This window comes from Ambystoma mexicanum, chromosome 3q (genome assembly GCF_040938575.1).
Source record: "Ambystoma mexicanum isolate Mex_15411 chromosome 3q, UKY_AmexF1_1, whole genome shotgun sequence".
Lineage (NCBI taxonomy): Eukaryota > Metazoa > Chordata > Amphibia > Caudata > Ambystomatidae > Ambystoma > Ambystoma mexicanum.
Window position 1 is genome coordinate 1,279,411,225 of NC_090926.1, and position 18,510 is coordinate 1,279,429,734.

The following is an 18,510-nucleotide window of genomic DNA, read 5'->3' on the forward strand; positions in this document are numbered from 1 at the left end:
ATAAAACGGCTCCACGACACCCTAGGTTTCTCGGAGCAGACACTGGACTGGTTGACCTCCTTCCTCAATGAATGTCCGTCCCAGGTTATTCTAGGCTCTTTCTCCTCCCTCACCTCTATCTCCATCTGCGGCGTCCCCCAGGGCTCCAACCTTTCTCCATAGCTCTTTAACTCCTATCTCGCTCTGCTTGCACACCTCATTTCCACCTTCTACCACAACTTCCAGTGTTATGCAGATGACACACAACTCTTCTTCAAACTTCCCTGTGATCCTCTCCTTACCTCCTCCATCATTCCTGACTGCGTTTCTGCCATCCAGTCCTGGTGTACTTCCAATGATCTCTGCCTCAACGCCAGCAAGAATGAGATCCTTCCTATTGGGACTCCTGCTCGCTCTTTCTTCCCCTCACTCTGGCCATCTTCTATGGGCTCTCCCGCTTCTTCTTCATCTGAAGCCAGAAACCTTGGAGTCATCCTAAACTCCTCTCTTTCCTTCCTCCCTCACATTCAAGACCTTGCTAAGAAGGCCCACTTTCTCCTCCACGTCCTCAAAGGAATTCTTCCTTTCCTCACCTTCCCCCAGAACCTCAATGTCTCTGGAGCTCTGGTTCTCTGTAGGCTAAACTACTGCAATAGCCTTTTCCTTATTCTACCCTCTTCCTCTCTACGAACCCTCCAGCTAATCCAGAATAGAGCTGCAAGACTTATCCCTGGCCTCAAGCCCATGGACCGCATCTCTGCTGCCCTAAAACCTCTCCACTGGCTCTCGGCTGCTATAAGAATCAAATTCAAATCCCTCTGCATCATTCATAAGGCTGTCTGGGGCCGGGGACCACACTATCTGCAACTCTCTATCATTAAATATTCTCCCTCCAGATCTTTACGTTCCTCCAGCACCAACTCTCTGCGTCTTAAGCGCTTTGCTAAACAGCGAGCTGGTGGGCGATCTCTTTCCTCTTGGCTATTCTTGCTAAAAATATTTTTTTTGAAAAGAAAAAAAACTGAATTTGGATAAAAAACTTTTATTTGAATGAAAAATGTCATAAAAACATTCTTTAGAATTTAGCATGACACTCATGTAATTTCCTTTTTATATATGTTCTTTATAGATGCTTGTGAAAGTTATGTTGAAAATGTAAGCCCCTGATGAAGAGAATATGAATCTCGAAACGCGTTGGGCCATCACAGAAAAAATCAATAAAAAGGAGAAGACCCTTGTATTCTCAAAAAGCAAAATGATGTATTGAATTTCTTTATGAACTGTTGTCAAAAAATTTGAATCACTATAGATTTTCAAAACTTTGTTTAACTCAACTAGGCTTTATGCCATCTAGAAAGTGTGCAGGGGACGCAGTTTTCCATAATTTGGATTTCTCTTTGTTCTCGATCTCTTTCCTCGCCATACTCCCTCCTATGGAGCAGCCTCTCCCTTCCCCTTCGTCTTGAGCCGGTTCTCCTCAAATTCCGGAAGCTCCTCAAGAGTTTCCTTTTTTTCACCTCCTCCTTCCTTTTCTCCCTCCTCTGCTAAACCTCACAGCTGCCGAGATTGGTGACCAGGGCCCTTATCTGTCCTCCTGGGCCATGGCCTCCCACACCCAATTGACTACAACATCCGCCCCTCCCATCACTTTGCCCTGGCACCCACTGGCCTGCGCCACCACAGGCCTGCACTTACCTATTTATTGGTGGTTAACCACTCCACCTAGGCACTTACAGTTGCTCACTCCCTAGCACTTCCCACCTGTTACAACTAGCAATTACCCCCTAGTTCCCCACCCCGTCTCTCTCTGCACTTGCACGTTCTGAATGCTCACAAGGCCTTGTAGGACCACCTCTATTTTACAATGGTATATCTAATTTTACTCCCATGCTCCCTCCCTGTTGCCCTGTGGGCGCATTGAAACACAATTTACTTGTTGTATATGTGCTTTACAAATGCACAATAAACAAAATAAATATATAAATACTACTGGTGTGTGCATGCTCCTTCCCACACAAGCCTGATAGCAATTATTTTTTGAAAGAATATTACCCCACCTTCCCTTACTGGTCATCCTGGTAGATGTTCCTTTTTACAGGAAACGTGTGAGTATTAATGCTCCCTCTCACCCTGGGAGAAGGTCACGTAAGAAGTAACACGTGTCGTATTAATACTCGTCCTTGTGCACATATTGAACTGGGAGGTATTTCTCATTGCCATAACAGTTGGTTGAGCATTAATACCCGGTTCCCCACACACAACCCCTTGGGATAGAGTATGTTTTGCAATAACACTTAAAGCATTAATTCTCCTAAATTCCCACTGATCATCTTGAGGTAGATCATTGTAGTACAGTAGCCTTTGGGGTGTTAAAACTCACCCCTCACCGCCGACCACACGGGCAGAGATTACTTTTGCAGTAACAGCTAAGATTGTAATGCCATCCCCTCCCAACCTTTGTCCTGAAGGGAGTTGTTTTTGCAGTAAAGCGGGGAGTATTAGTGCTGCTCCTTCCCCACTAATTGATTCTGCAGAGTGCCGTTTTGCAGCACTAATACTCGTTGGAGTATTAATACTCTTCCTTCCCCACAGATCGCCGTGGGAGAGAGCTACCGGATCCGCTTCCTCCATCAGAGCTCCCGGTCCTTTGTCTCGAACCCTTATGTGGCGACCCTCTATAAAGAGATCGGGGTCTTCCTCTTCGGCTGCACCGTGGGTCAGTCCCTCACGAACATCGCCAAGCTCTCCATCGGGCGCCTGCGGCCTCACTTCCTCGCCGCCTGCCAGCCGGACTTCACCCACCTGAACTGTTCTGTGGGCTACGTGGAGGAGTACACCTGCACCGGGGGCCTCTCTATTGTGAAGGAAGCCAGGTACGGGGGCTTCAAGTCTAAGGGGCACACTCCCCAGGGTCAAAATACTGTCGGTGGGCCCCGCAAATTCCAGAATGCCTTATATTCCCTATTCAACACAGTTGCTGGCCTCCCATTAGAAACACCACTGGACATCCTCCAAGCCCCACTACGGGGGACACCCCCACATCACTGGTGTACACACACCCTGCTGGGCTCGGATGGTTGCCCTCGATGGCTATCATCCATGGGGTGTATACAGACCACTATCAGGTACACACGCTAGGTATTGGTGGCTATCTTCTATGGGGTGTATACAGACCACCTCAAGGTACATACACAAGATATCAAAGGCATCATCCATGGGGTGTATACAGACCACTGTCAGGTACACAAAAGGTATCGAAGGCTATCATCCATGGGGTGTATATGGACCACTGTCAGGTACACATGCAAGGTATCGAAGGCTATCATCCATGGGGTGTATACCGACCACTGCAAGGTACATTCACAAGGTATCGAAGGCATCATCCATCGGGTGTATACAGACCACTGTCAGGCACACAAAAGGTATCGAAGGCTATCATCCATGGGGTGTATATGGACCACTGTCAGGTACACACGCAAGGTATCAAAGGCTATCATCCAGGGGGTGTATACAGACCACTGCAAGGTACATACACAAGGTATCGGAGGCATCATCCATGGGGTGTATACAGACCACTGTCAGGTACACAAAAGGTATCGAAGGCTATCATCCATGGGGTGTATATGGACCACTGTCAGGTATACACGCAAGATATCAAAGGCTATCATCCATGGGGTGTATACAGACCACTGCAAGGTAAATACACAAGGTATCGAAGGCATCATCCATGGGGTGTATACAGACCACTGTTAGGTACAAAAAAGGTATTGAAGGCTATCATCCATGGGGTGTATATGGACCAGTGTCAGGTACACACGCAAGGTATCGAAGGCTATCATCCATGGGGTGTATACAGACCACTGCAAGGTACATACACAAGGTATCGAAGGCATCATCCATGGGATGTATACAGACCAATGTCAGGTACACAAAAGGTATCGAAGGCTATCATCCCTGGGGTGTATACAGACCACTGCAAAGTACATCCATGGGGTGTATACAGACCCCTTTCAGGTACACATACAAGGTATCGAAGGCTATCATCCATGGGGTGTAAGGAGACCACTGTTCGGTACACGCGCAAGATATCGAAGGCTATCATCCATGGGGTGTAAGGAGACCACTGTCAGGTACACGTGCAAGGTATCAAAGGCTATCATCCATGGGGTGTATACAGACCACTGTCAGGTACACACACAAGGTATCGGAGGTTATCATCCATGGGGTGTATATGGGCCACTGTCAGGTACACACTCATGGTATCAAAGGCTATCATCCTATCATCCATGGGGTGTATACAGACCACTGTCAGGTACACAAACAAGGTATCGATGGCTATCGTCCATGGGGTGTAAGGAGACCACTGATAGGTACACGCGCAAGGTATCGAAGGCTATCATTCATGGGGTGTAAGGAGACCACTGTCAGGTACACGTGCAAGGTATCGAAGGCTATCATCCACGGGGTGTATACAGACCACTGTCAGGTACATACACAAGGTATCGAAGGCTATCATTCATGGGATGTATATGGGCCACTGTCAAGTACACACACAAGTTATCGAAGGCTATCACCCATGGGATGTATACAGACAACTGTCAGTTACACACGCAAGGTATCGAAGGCTATCATCCATGGGGTGTAAGGAGACCACTGTCAGGTACACACGCAAGGTTTTGAAGGCTATCATCCATGGGTGTATACAGACCACTGTCAGGTATACACGCAAGGTATCGAAGGCTATCATCCCTGGGGTGTATACAGACCACTGTCAGGTACACACACAAGGTGTCGAAGGCTATCATCCATGGGGAGTATACAGACCACTGTCAGGTACACATGCAAGCTATCATCCATGGAGAGTAAAGAGTCCACTGTCACGTACACACGCAAGGTATCGAAAGCTATCATCCATGGGGTGTATACAGACCACTGTCAGGTACACACGCAAAGTATCGAAGGCTATCATCCATGGGGTATATACAGACCACTGTCGGGTACACACGCAAGGTATCGAAGGCTATCATCCATGGGGTGTATACACCCCACTGTCAGGTACACAAACAAGGTATCAAAGGCTATCATCCGTGGGGTGTATACAGACCACTGTCAGGTACACACACAAGGTATTGAAGGCTATCATCCATGGGGTGTATGCAGACCACTGTCAAGTACACACACAAGGTATCGAAGGCTATCATCCATGGGGTGTATACAGACCACTATCAGGTACACACGCAAGCTATCCTCCATGGGGAGTAAAGAGACCACTGTCACATACACACGCAGGGTATCGAAAAGCTATCATCCATGGGGTGTATACAGACCACTGTCAGGTACACACGCAAGCTATCATCCATGGGGTGTATACAAACCACTGTCAGGTACACACACAAGGTATCGAAGGCTATCATCCATGGGGTGTATACAGACCACTTTCAGGTACACACGCAAGGTATCGAAGGCTATCATCCATGGGGTGTATACATCCCACTGTTAGGTACACAAACAAGGTATCAAAGGCTATCATCCATGGGGTGTATACAGACCGCTGTCAGGTACACATGCAAGCTATCATCCATGGGGAGTAAAGAGACCACTGTCAGGTACACACACAAGGTATCGAAGGCTATCATCCATGGGGTGTATACAGACCACTGTCTGGTACACACACAAGGTATTGAAGGCAATCATCCATGGGGTGTATACAGACCACTGTCAGGGACATACGCAAGGTATCGAAGGCTATCATCCATGGGGTGTATGCAGAACACTGTCAGGTACACACGCAAGGTATGGATGACTATCATCCATAGGGTGTATACAGACCCGTCAGGTACACACGCAAAGTATCGATGGCTATCATCCATGGGGTGTATACAGAACACTGTCAGGTACACACGCAAGGTATCGATGGCTATCATTCATGGAGTGTATACAGACCACTGTCAGGTACACACTCAAGGTATTGATGGCTATCAACCATGGGGTGTAAACAGACCCCTGTCAGACACTTACAAGGTATGGATGACTGGCCTCAATGCGGTGTGTAAAACCACCTGCAAGGCACATACACACACACCCACACACCCAATAAGGATGACTGGCTTATCGTGGGCGTTCATGTACCCCTGCCGGGTACACACACAATGTATGGATGGTCGTGCTCCCTGAGATGTGTGCTGCCCCCTATCGGGCACACCGGCAGGTGCAGTTTGTCCTCTACCTTGAGCTGTACACAGACCCCTGGCATGTACATATGCAGGGTATGCAGGGTGTTGTACTATGGGGTCTACACGCACAAACACACACAAGGTGCAGATGGTCATCTGGCCTCTGTGGGGTTTGCACATGAGCAAGGTAGGTGTGGCCCTGTATCATGGGATAGGACAGACCCCTGCGGGGGACATATTGATAGTCAGGATGGCTCTCTGCTATTGGGTATACAGGGATCCCTGATGGGTGAACATGAAATGGACTTCAATGGGGTGTAACTATGCATCCACTTAAGGCATGGATGCCACACTTCTGTGGCATGCAGTGCAAGGCATACATGGTCTTAGTATATAGGGAGGACAAGGATAGGGCATTGACTGCTAATAGGCACACACATATCACCGGGTAGCGGCCATTAATGCAATGTGTGCCCAGGAGGTTACACACAAATCAAAGGGTGGTAGTTACCAGTGGGAGGGGTATGTGGATCGCCCTGCATATGCACATCACTGTGTGACAGTCATCAATGGCATGTATAAGATGACCTCTCCTGGTGATGGACACCGACTGCTCTGGGACTGGTGATTGATGGACCAAGAGTAGACATAGGCTGGTGATTGATTGAACATGGGTGGATAAAGGCTGGTGATTGACAGACAAGGAGTGGAAAGAGATTGACAGACCAGGAGTAAACGGAAGGTGGTGATTGATGGATGGGGTGTATGCAGGCTTCCGATTGATTGTCCAGGAGTGGATATTGGATGGTAATTGACAGACTAGGAGTGGATAGAAGATCTTGATTCATGGACATCGAGTCAATGGAGCCTGGTGATTGACTAATTGGAAAGAGTATCTGCAGGCTGGTGATTGGGATAGGCGTAACATTTTTGACATGGAGAGTAAGGAGCACCAGTGGTGCGGTCGAGAAGGCAGAAGGAGCACCAGTGTGTGAAAGCACAGGGTAGGCGGCAATGGAGAGATTGGAAGTGTACCAGAGTGGAGTATGCGCAGAGATGAGAGGTAGTGTTGGCTAAGGCAGGTTTTTCATGGAAAGCCATCCAGCCAGAAGGCACTCCTTTGAGGATTGAGAGGAGCGTGGGCACATGTAAAGAGTGTGGCTGGTAAAGTGGAGAGAAGGAGTAAAGAGGAGGGCCAAGGAGTAGGCTGGAAAAGTAGTCAAGTACCAGGGTCAGTAGGGATGTGGAGGTGGATGGTTCCGATATTAAGCATCTTAATCCTGACCACAGTACATGGGGAAGTAATAAAGGGGTGAAAGTTAAGGTTGCCATGAAGGAGTAACCCAAGGCTGCGCGCCTTCCAAGCAGGTGAGCGTAAGGCAGAAATGAGTGAAGGAATGTGAGGGGCAGCGGGCAATGCAGGAAGGGCCATCGCTTCAGCCTCAGATCGAGCTGAGTATAATACAGAGAAGTGTCATCAAGCCACGGATCACAGAGAGGCAAGCAGATATACGAGCAGAGAGGTCAAGAGCAAGAGTAGGAAGGAAGAGAAGATTTGGGTATCATCTGCAAAGAAGTGGTAGGGGGACCTGAAAGGGGAGACAGATTGACCAAAGGAGGAGGTGGGTGAACAGTAGGGGGCTCAAGATCGAGTCTTGGGGAGCACCCACTGGGCGGGAGGTGTAGTCAGATGGGGCACGGTCCACAAGATGGCAAAGGACTGATGGGAAAGGTAGGGGGACACCCAGTTCTGAGTGGTGTTCTGGGTGCCAACACTGTCATGGGTGTAGAGAAGAGAGGATGGACTCATCGAGAGACCCAGAGGTCCAGCAGGTTAAGATAGAGGATAGTTTAGAAAGCTAGAGACGTAGAATGATGGCTGGATATGGTCAAAAGTGGTCATAGGTGTCCAGATTGAAGGAGATCCTGTCAAAGACAAGGGCGGGATTCACTGACCAAGAGTAGATGCAGGCTGATGATTGAATGATTAGGAGTGGGTAGAGGCTGCGGATTAATGGATGTGGCCGATGTGTATGCAGGCTTGTGATCGGTAGACCAGGAGTTGCTGGAGGCTGGGGATTAATGGATGTGGCCGATGTGTATGCAGGCTTGTGATCGGTAGACCAGGAGTTGCTGGAGGCTGGGGATTAATGGATGTGGCAGGTGTGTATGCAGGCTTGTGATCGGTAGACCAGGAGTTGCTGGAGGCTGGGGATTAATGGATGTGGCAGGTGTGTATGCAGGCTTGTGATCGGTAGACCAGGAGTTGCTGTCGGCTGGAGATTGATGAATGCGGTTGGTGTGCAGCTTGGTGACTGATGGATCAGGAATAGATGATAGATGGTGATTGTATGATTAGGAGTGGATAGAGACTGGTCATTAATGGATGTGGTAGGTGTGTATGCAGGCTTGTGATCTGTAGACCAGGAGTTGGTAGAGGCTCGTGATTGATGAATGAGGTTGGTATGCAGCTTGGTTACTGATGGATCAGGAGTAGATGTTGGATGGTGATTGCAGAACCAGAAGTGGATTGGGGCTGGTGATTGATGGATCAGGAATGGACTGATAGTTGATGGATCAGATATGGATAAAGGCATTTGGTTGATCGACCAGAAGGTGATCATGCTGGCGACTGGCTCTTGAGGTGTGGGTGGTTGTGTAGGTGTGTGTGAGAGGACTGGTGATGGACGGATCATGAGTGGATGAAGGCTGGTGACTGACAGACAGAGCGTTGTGAATGGCAGAAGGAAAGGCTGGTGGTAGTAGGAGTCAGCTAGTGGTTGGCAGAGGAAGGCTGGCGACTGATGGGTAGGAGATTGATGAATAATATATGATGGCTGGTGATTGGCAGATGAAGGGTGGTGATTGCTAGATAGTGACTGGCTAATGGTAGATGTAGACTGGTGACTGATGGAGTGGATTGGTGAATGATGGATGGAAGGTTCTTGACTGATGGATGGCAGACTGGTGGGTGGATAGAGGCTGGTGATTGATGTGTGAGGTTTGTATGCATCTTGGTGACTGGCAGGTCTGGAGTAGATGAAGGATGGTGATTGAAGAAGCAGAAGTTTATTGGGGAATGGATGTGCGCTGATGGGTAGGAGGTTGGTGAAAATATATGGTGGCTGGTGATTGGCAGATGAAGGGTGTTGATTGATAGATGGTGACTGGCTAATGGTAGATGTAGACTGGTGACTGATGGAGTGGATTGGTGAATGATGGATGGAAGGTTCTTGACTGATGCATAGCAGAATGGTGGGTGGATAGAGGCTGCTGATTGATGGGTGAAGTTTGTTTTCATCTTGGTGATTGGCAGATCTGGAGTAGATGAAGGATGGTAATTGAAGAAGCAGAAGTTGATTGGGGAATGGATGTGCACTGATGGGTAGGAGGTTGATGAATAATATATGGTGGCTGGTGATTGAGAGATGAACGCTGGTGACTGATAGATGGTGGCTGGTTATTATGAATTCTGGTGGCTGATGGAGGGCAGAATGGTGGCTGGTAACAAATGTACTGAAGGGCGGTGACTGATAGATGGGCGGGTGGTGTTTGATTGATCCGTAGTGACTGATGGAGCGAAGGTTGGTAGTTGATGGATGGGTGGGTGGTGATTGATGGAGTGAAGGTTGGTAGTTGATGGATGGGTGGGTGGTGTTTGATGGATGGATCCGTGGTGACTGATGGAGTGAAGGTTGGGGATTGATGGATGGGCGGTTGGTCTTTGATGGATCATGGTGACTGATGGAGTGAAGGATGGTGTTTTATGGATGGATCTGTGGTGACTGATGGAGTAAAGGCTGGTAGTTGATGGATGGGTGGGCGGTGTTTGATGGATCCGTGATGACTGATGGAGTGAAGGATGGTGTTTGATGGATGGGTCGGTGGTGACTGATGGATTGAAGGTTAGTGGTAGATGGATGGGCGGGTGCTGACTGATGGATTGAACGTTGGTGGTTGATGGATGGGCGGGTGGTGACTGATGGATTGAAAGGTAGTGACTAATAGATGGGCAGGTGGTGACTGATGAATTGAAGGATGGTGTTTGATGGATGGGTGTGTGGTGACTGATGGATTGCAGGTTGGTGGTTGATGGATGGGGGTGGTGACTGATGGATTGAAAGGTGGTGACTGATAGATGGGTGGGTGTTGACTGATGGAGTGAAGGATGGTGTTTGATGGATGGATCCGTGGTGACTGATGGAGTGAAGGCTGGTAGTTGATGGATGGGTGGGTGGTGTTTGATGGATCCGTGATGACTGATGGAGTGAAGGATGGTGTTTGATGGATGGATCTGTGGTGACTGATGGATTGAAGATTGGTGGTTGATGGATGAGCGGGTGGTGACTGATGGATTTAAAAGTGGTGACTGATAGATGGGTCGGTGGTGACTGATGGTTTGAAGGTTAGTGGTAGATGGATGGGCGGGTGCTGACTGATGGATTGAAGGTTGGTGGTTGATGGATGGCCGGGTGGTGACTGATGGATTGAAAGGTAGTGACTAATAGATGGGCGGGTGGTGACTGATGAATTGAAAGGTGGTGACTGATAGATGGTTGGGTGGTGACTGATGGATTGAAGGATGGTGTTTGATGGATGGGTGTGAGGTGACTGATGGATTGCAGGTTGGTGGTTGATGGATGGGGGTGGTGACTGATGGATTGAAAGGTGGTGACTGATAGATCGGTGGGTGGTGACTGATGGATTGAAGGGTGGTGACAGGGGTGGGTATTGCCTTCTGTAATTAAGGGTGGTGACTGATGGATGGGTGGTTTGTGAATGATGATGGGTGGGTGATGACTGATAGATGGGTATGTGGTGACTGATGGATGAGTGGATGTTGTCTGATCGATTGGTGAGTGGTGACTGATGGATTGAAAGGTGGTGACTGAAAGATGGGTGGGTGGTGACTGATGGATTGAAGGATGGTGTTTGATGGATGGATGCGTGGTGACTGATGGATTGAAGGTTAGTGGTTGATAGATGGGTGGGTGGTGACTGATTGATTGAAATGTGTTGACTGATAGATGGGTCGGTGGTGACTGATGGATTGAAGGATGGTGTCTGATTGATATGTGGGTGGGGTCTGATGGATCGTAGAAAGGGATGGGAGTCTTCTGATTTTGTGTAATGGGCACAGTCACTGGTAGCTTGTCATTAAGCATGCATCCTTTCCTTTTCTTCTTGCTCCTCGTATAGGAAGTCCTTCTATTCCGGCCATGCCTCGTTCGCGATGTACACCATGGTGTATCTTGTGGTAAGTCCACTGTCTCACCTGAATGTATCTGGTTGTAAGTTCATGGTCTCACCTTGTTTTTTATGGTATTAAGTCCACTGTCTTACCTTGATGTGTCTGGTGGTAAGTCTCACTTTGATGTATCTGCTGGTAAGTCCATGGGCTCACCTTCTGGTGTCTGCTGGTAAGAGTGTCTGATGTATCTGCTGGTAGGTCCATGGTCTCACCTTCTGGTGTCTGCTGGTAAGTGAGTTTGATGTATCTGCTGTTAAGTCCATGGTCTCACCTTCGGGTGTCTGCTGGTAAAGTGTGTTTGATGTATCTGCTGGTAAGTCCATGGTCTCGCCTTCTGGTGTCTGCTGGTATGAGTGTCTGATGTATCTGCTGTTAAGTCAATGGTCTCACCTTCTGGTGTCTGCTGGTTAAGTGTGTTTGATGTATCTGCTGGTAGGTCCATGGTCTCACCTTCTGGTGTATCTGCTGTTAAGTCAATGGTCTCACCTTCTGGTGTCTGCTGGTTAAGTGTGTTTGATGTATCTGCTGGTAGGTCCATGGTCTCACCTTCTGGTGTCTGCTGGTAAAGTGTGTTTGATGTATCTGCTGGTAGGTCCATGGTCTCAACTTCTGGTGTCTGCTTGTAAGTGTGTTCGATGTATCTGCAGTTAGGTCCATGGCCTCAACTTCTGGTGTCTGCTGGTAAAGTGTTTTTGATGTATCTGCTGGTAAGTACATGGTCTCGCCTTCTGGTGTCTGCTGGTAAGAGTGTCTGATGTATCTGCTGTTAAGTCAATGGTCTCACCTTCTGGTGTCTGCTGGTAAAGTGTGTTTGATGTGTCTTCTGGTAAATCCATGGTCTCGCCTTCTGGTGGCTGCTGGTAAGAGTGTCTGATGTATCTGCTGTTAAGTCAATGGTCTCACCTTCTGGTGTCTGCTGGTAAAGTGTGTTTGATGTATCAGCTGGTAGGTCCATGGTCTCACCTTCTGGTGTCTGCTGGTAAGTGAGTTTGATGTATCTGCTGTTAAGTCCATGGTCTAACCTTCTGGTGTCTGCTGGTAAAGTGTGTTTGATGTATCAGCTGGTAGGTCCATGGTCTCACCTTCTGGTGTCTGCTGGTAAGTGAGTTTGATATATCTGCTGTTAAGTCAATTGTCTCACCTTCTGGTGTCTGCTGGTAAAGTGTGTTTGATGTATCAGCTGGTAGGTCCATGGTCTCACCTTCTGGTGTCTGCTGGTAAGTGAGTTTGATGTATCTGCTGTTAAGTCCATGGTCCAACCTTCTGGTGTCTGCTGGTAAAGTGTGTTTGATGTATCTGCTAGTAGGTCCATGTTCTCACCTTCTGGTGTCTGCTGGTAAGTGTGTTTGATGTGTCTGCTGGTAAGTCCATGGTTTCACCTTCTGGTGTCTGCTGGTAAGTGAGTTTGATGTATCTGCTGTTAAGTCCATGGTCTCACCTTCGGGTGTCTGCTGGTAAAGTGTGTTTGATGTATCTGCTGGTAAGTCCATGGTCTCGCCTTCTGGTGTCTGCTGGTATGAGTGTCTGATGTATCTGCTGTTAAGTCAATGGTCTCACCTTCTGGTGTCTGCTGGTTAAGTGTGTTTGATGTATCTGCTGGTAGGTCCATGGTCTCACCTTCTGGTGTCTGCTGGTAAAGTGTGTCTGGTGTATCTGCTGTTAAGTCAATGGTCTCACCTTCTGGTGTCTGCTGGTTAAGTGTGTTTGATGTATCTGCTGGTAGGTCCATGGTCTCACCTTCTGGTGTCTGCTGGTAAAGTGTGTTTGATGTATCTGCTGGTAGGTCCATGGTCTCAACTTCTGGTGTCTGCTGGTAAGTGTGTTCGATGTATCTGCAGTTAGGTCCATGGCCTCAACTTCTAGTGTCTGCTGGTAAAGTGTTTTTGATGTATCTGCTGGTAAGTACATGGTCTCGCCTTCTGGTGTCTGCTGGTAAGAGTGTCTGATGTATCTGCTGTTAAGTCAATGGTCTCACCTTCTGGTGTCTGCTGGTAAAGTGTGTTTGATGTGTCTGCTGGTAAATCCATGGTCTCGCCTTCTGGTGGCTGCTGGTAAGAGTGTCTGATGTATCTGCTGTTAAGTCAATGGTCTCACCTTCTGGTGTCTGCTGGTAAAGTGTGTTTGATGTATCAGCTGGTAGGTCCATGGTCTCACCTTCTGGTGTCTGCTGGTAAGTGAGTTTGATGTATCTGCTGTTAAGTCCTTGGTCTAACCTTCTGGTGTCTGCTGGTAAAGTGTGTTTGATGTATCAGCTGGTAGGTCCATTGTCTCACCTTCTGGTGTCTGCTGGTAAAGTGTGTTTGATGTGTCTGCTGGTAAGTCCATGGTTTCACCTTCTGGTGTCTGCTGGTAAAGTGTGTTTGATGTATCAGCTGGTAGGTCCATGGTCTCACCTTCTGGTGTCTGCTGGTAAAGTGTGTTTGATGTATCTGCTAGTAGGTCCATGTTCTCACCTTCTGGTGTCTGCTGGTAAGTGTGTTTGATGTGTCTGCTGGTAAGTCCATGGTTTCACCTTCTGGTGTCTGCTGGTAAAGTGTGTTTGATGTATCAGCTGGTAGGTCCATGGTCTCACCTTCTGGTGTCTGCTGGTAAGTGAGTTTGATGTATCTGCTGTTAAGTCAATGGTCTCACCTTCTGGTGTCTGCTGGTAAAGTGTGTTTGATGTATCAGCTGGTAGGTCCATGGTCTCACCTTCTGGTGTCTGCTGGTAAAGTGTGTTTGATGTATCTGCTGGTAGGTCCATGTTCTCACCTTCTGGTGTCTGCTGGTAAGTGTGTTTGATGTATCTGCTGGTAAGTCCATGGTTTCACCTTCTGGTGTCTGCTGGTAAGAGTGTCTGATGTATCTGCTGTTAAGTCAATGGTCTCACCTTCTGGTGGCTGCTGGTAAAGTGTGTTTGATGTATCTGCTGGTAGGTCCATGGTCTCACCTTCTGGTGTCTGCTGGTAAAGTGTTGTTGATGTGGATTCCAAGATGGCCGCCGGTCCGTGAGGGTGCACGACTCCTGTGCTCCGTCCGGCCCGGTACTTTAAGGCAACATAAGCATAGCAGAGAACACAGTTTCGTAATGATTCCTAACCATGAAAAGCATACTTAAACGAGATTGAGATAGAAAGTCAGATTGCAGCCGATACGAAACTCCAGTCGGCAGCTTGATTAGCGAGAAGGCGTTGAGGAGGAGGCACCTCAGGAAGACCCGCGTGTAACACCAGCCTGGGGAAAAGAGTGGAAAGAAAAGCACCCGCTCGCCAGCAGCCTGGCGATAAATGGTGGGGGGGCGTCGCTGATCAGGCACCATAATACCTTCAGCGAAAGATAGCAGCAGCAGCGGACCCGATAGCCTGAAGGGGAGCAGTGGCACTACGGGTGAGCGGAGCGGATGGATCGCCCAACTGGTAATGCGGCAGACAGCCCACATCTGGTGAGGACAGTGTGGGGGGCACAGAGTAGGTGGTGAAGTGGCGACTCTCGCTCCACCTTGAACATGCCAAGAGCAGTGGCAGCAAAGTAGAGGCGGCAACGGGATCCAACCCGTCTCAAGTAAGGCATTAACAGAGGGAGAACGTTGGGGCCCACCCCGAGGTACAGCCACGACACACACTCAGCATGGAGAGGGAGAGCCACAACCCCCAACACAACATGCAGCCTTTTAAGAATCACAGTTAAGCTGCACGCCGAGCACATACAGTGAAGGGGGAAGCCCAGCGCCACTAAGAATAAGGTACCTCTAACACCCGCGCACCAGAAAGCAGACCGCCCATTATAAAAGTATGAGTGGGTAACATGCAGAACGGAGAAACGCGGCATATGGGCAAGCTGGGATGCCCCCCCTTTTCAGCTCACACCGCAGAGGACGAAGGAGTAGGATTGATTAAATAAGGTCCCTAAGATAAACAGAGGGACAGAGACCTGGGGCACACAGCATCTAGGTTGAGAACTGGGTGAAGCAAGGCAGACCGATCCCAAGAGCTACCAAGTAACGTACTGCACCTGCTACGAAAGACCTACACAAGATCACCCCAGATCGTCCACGCATTGAGAACAGAGGCAGAGGAGCCCTGAGGCCACGGGTCCCATCCAGCATGCAAGGGAATCAGCGCTCACCCTGACAAGGCACCAGAGAGAGCCTCTGATAAAGGGTGCAATCCAGGCTCCCAATACAGAAACGTGCAGGGGGCAAACACGGCAAGAGAACACTCACAAACTAACAACAGATACAGGACACCTGGGCAGAGCCATATTGAGTCAATTGAGAAACGCTCACTCCTGATCACCCAGCGAGACACAGAGAAGACATAAACGATCAGCCTCAGCCAACAGATGCCATGGGCCAAATCTAAGAACACTCCGCTGAGAGCCAAAGGCACAGCTAAATTACAAGGGGGGGCAGCTGGAACATTGCTGGAGGCAGCACCGATTGGAAGATTTGCAAGTAGAGGACGCATTAGAGAAAGCAGACAGAAGCGATAACATGGAGGAGGAAACTAGGATGGCTCTGAACAAGGAGGAATTGCAGGAATGCTTGAAAGGGTTGGAAGGTAGAATGATGGAATCCTTCCAAGATCAACTTGGCAAAATGAGGGAAGAACTGAAGTCCTGACTACAGGAGGTCGGAAATGAGATCACAGAACTGGGGACTAGAGTGGACGCTACAGAAGGTGGCCTATCCGAGATCGCGGAAGAAACAAAACAGAACAGTGTACTCTTCGAACAGGTGGCCAGGGTGGCACATAACCTGGACATCCAGGCAGAGGACCTCGAGAATAGATCCCGTGGATATAACATAAGGGTTAAAGGCCGGGTCGAGACAATCGCAGATAAGGGCCTGAAGGAAACAAGGCAGCATTGCTTCAGCAGCCTCCTAACTGGCACACAACCGGAGGACCTATTGATAGACAGAGTGCACAGGGTGGGACCAAAGAAAAGCCTAGAGACATCTTACTGGCAATGACATCCTCCACCATGAAGGAGGAGATTCTGCCAGCAGGGAGGACGCAACAAGCGGTCTCTATCAACGGAACACAAGTCCAACTATACCAGGATTTAGCATTATCTACCCTACACAAAAGAAGACTGATGCAGCCAGTCACAAGGGCACTAATCGCAAGATGGTTCACCTAGAAATGGGCATTTCCCTTTGGTCTGCTGTTCACCTGGGAGGGCAGACAACAGCAGATCACTACATGTGAGGAAGGACTGACCCTGCATCAATCAGGCCCGGAATCGGCTCTGCTGGACCTGCAGATCCAGCCTCATCTGGAATCTCACAGCCTCCTTGGCCTGCACCGATCAGGCTTCCGACCAGGCCATGGCACGGAATCGGCTCTGCTGGACCTAGAGATGCAGCCTCCTCTGGAATATCACAGCCTCCTCTGCCTGCATCTATCAGGCTTCCGACCAGGCCATGGCACGGAATCGGCTCTGCTGGACCTACAGATCCAGCCTCATCCAGAATCTTACAACCTCCTCGGCCTGTATCAATCAGGCTTCCGACCAGGCCATGGCACAGAATTGGCTCTGCTGGACCTACAAATCCAGCCTCATCTGGAATCTCACAGCCTCCTCGGCCTGCATCAATCAGGCTTTCGACCGGGCCATGGCACAGAATCGGCACTGCTGGAACTAGAGATGCAGCCTCCTCTGGAATCTCATAACCTCCTCGGCCTGCATCGATCAGGCTTCCGACCAGGCCATGGCACGGAATCGGCTCTGCTGGACCTAGAGATGCAGCCTCCTCTGGAATATCACAGCCTCCTCGGCCTGCATCGATCAGGCTTCCGACCAGGCGCTGGCACGGAATCGGCTCTGCTGGACCTACCGATCCAGACTCATCCAGAATCTCACAGCCTCCTCGGCCTGCATCGATCAGGCTTCCGACCGGGCCATGGCAAGGAATCGGCTCTGCTGTACCTACTTATCCAGCCTCATCTGGCATCTCACAGCCTCCTCTGCCTGCATCGATCAGGCTTCCGACTAGGCCACGGCAAGGAATCAGCTCTGCTGGACCTACAGATCCAGCCTCATCCAGAATCTTACAACCTCCTCTGCCTGCATCGATCAGGCTTCCGACCAGGCCATGGCACGGAATTGGCTCTGCTGGGCTTACAGATCCAGCCTCATCTGGAATCTCACAGCCTCCTCGGCCTGCATCGATCAGGCTTCCGACCAGGCCATGGCACAGAATCGGCTCTGCTGAACCTAGAGATGCAGCCTCCTCTGGAATCTCACCACCTCCTCGGCCTGCATCGATCAGGCTTCCGACCAGGCCATGGCACGGAATCGGCTCTGCTGGACCTACTGATCCAGACTCATCCGGAATCTCACAGCCTCCTCGCCCTGCATTGATCAGGCTTGTGACCAGGCCATGGCAAGGAATCATCTCTGCTGGACCTACAGATCCAGTCTCATCTGGGATTTCACAGCCTCCTCGGCCTGCATCAATCAGGCTTCTGACCAGGCCATGCCACAGAATCGGCTCTGCTGGACCTACAGATCCAGCCTCATCTGGAATCTCACAATTTCCTCGGCTTGCATCGAGCAGGCTTCCGACCGGGCCATGGCACGCAATCGGCTCTGCTGGACCTCATCTGGAATCTCACAGCCTCCTCAGCCTGCATCGATCAGGCTTCCAACCAGGCCATGGCACGGAATCGGCTCTGCTGGACCTACAGATCCAGCCTCATCCAGAATCTCACAGCTTCCTCGGCCTGCATCGTTTGGGCTTCCGACCAGGCCATGGCACGGAATCTGCTCTGCTGGACCTACAGATCCAGCCTCATCTGGAATCTCACAGCCTCCTAGGCCTGCATCGATCAGGCTTCCGACCAGGCCATGGCACGAAATCTGCTCTGCTGGACCTACCAATCCAGCCTCATTCGGAATCTCGCAACCTCCTCGGCCAGCATCAATCAGGCTTCCGACCAGGCCATGGCACAGAATCGGCTCTGTTGGACCTAAAAAATTAAATGGATGAGATTAGGGGTACCGGTAACTCTGCCCCACTCCTTCTGCTAGACTTATTGGCAGCCTTTGATCTTGCGGACCACCAAATCCTGTGTCATCATCTGGCTTCAGCAGTACACTTCTCTCCTGAAGTCATCTCCTGGA

At 49.6% G+C, this 18,510-nt stretch overlaps 1 protein-coding gene across 2 annotated transcripts in view; it reads left to right on the forward strand.

Annotated features, from left to right (window-relative positions):
• LOC138447875 (phospholipid phosphatase 3-like) overlaps nt 1-18,510 on the forward strand; it is a 282,130-nt gene that overhangs the window by 161,149 nt on the left and 102,471 nt on the right. For both annotated transcript variants that reach the window (XM_069604339.1, XM_069604340.1), the window contains exons 3-4: nt 2,572-2,852; nt 11,352-11,409. In XM_069604339.1, coding sequence (XP_069460440.1) covers nt 2,572-2,852; nt 11,352-11,409 — 339 coding nt within the window. The remainder of the gene's footprint in view (nt 1-2,571; nt 2,853-11,351; nt 11,410-18,510) is intronic.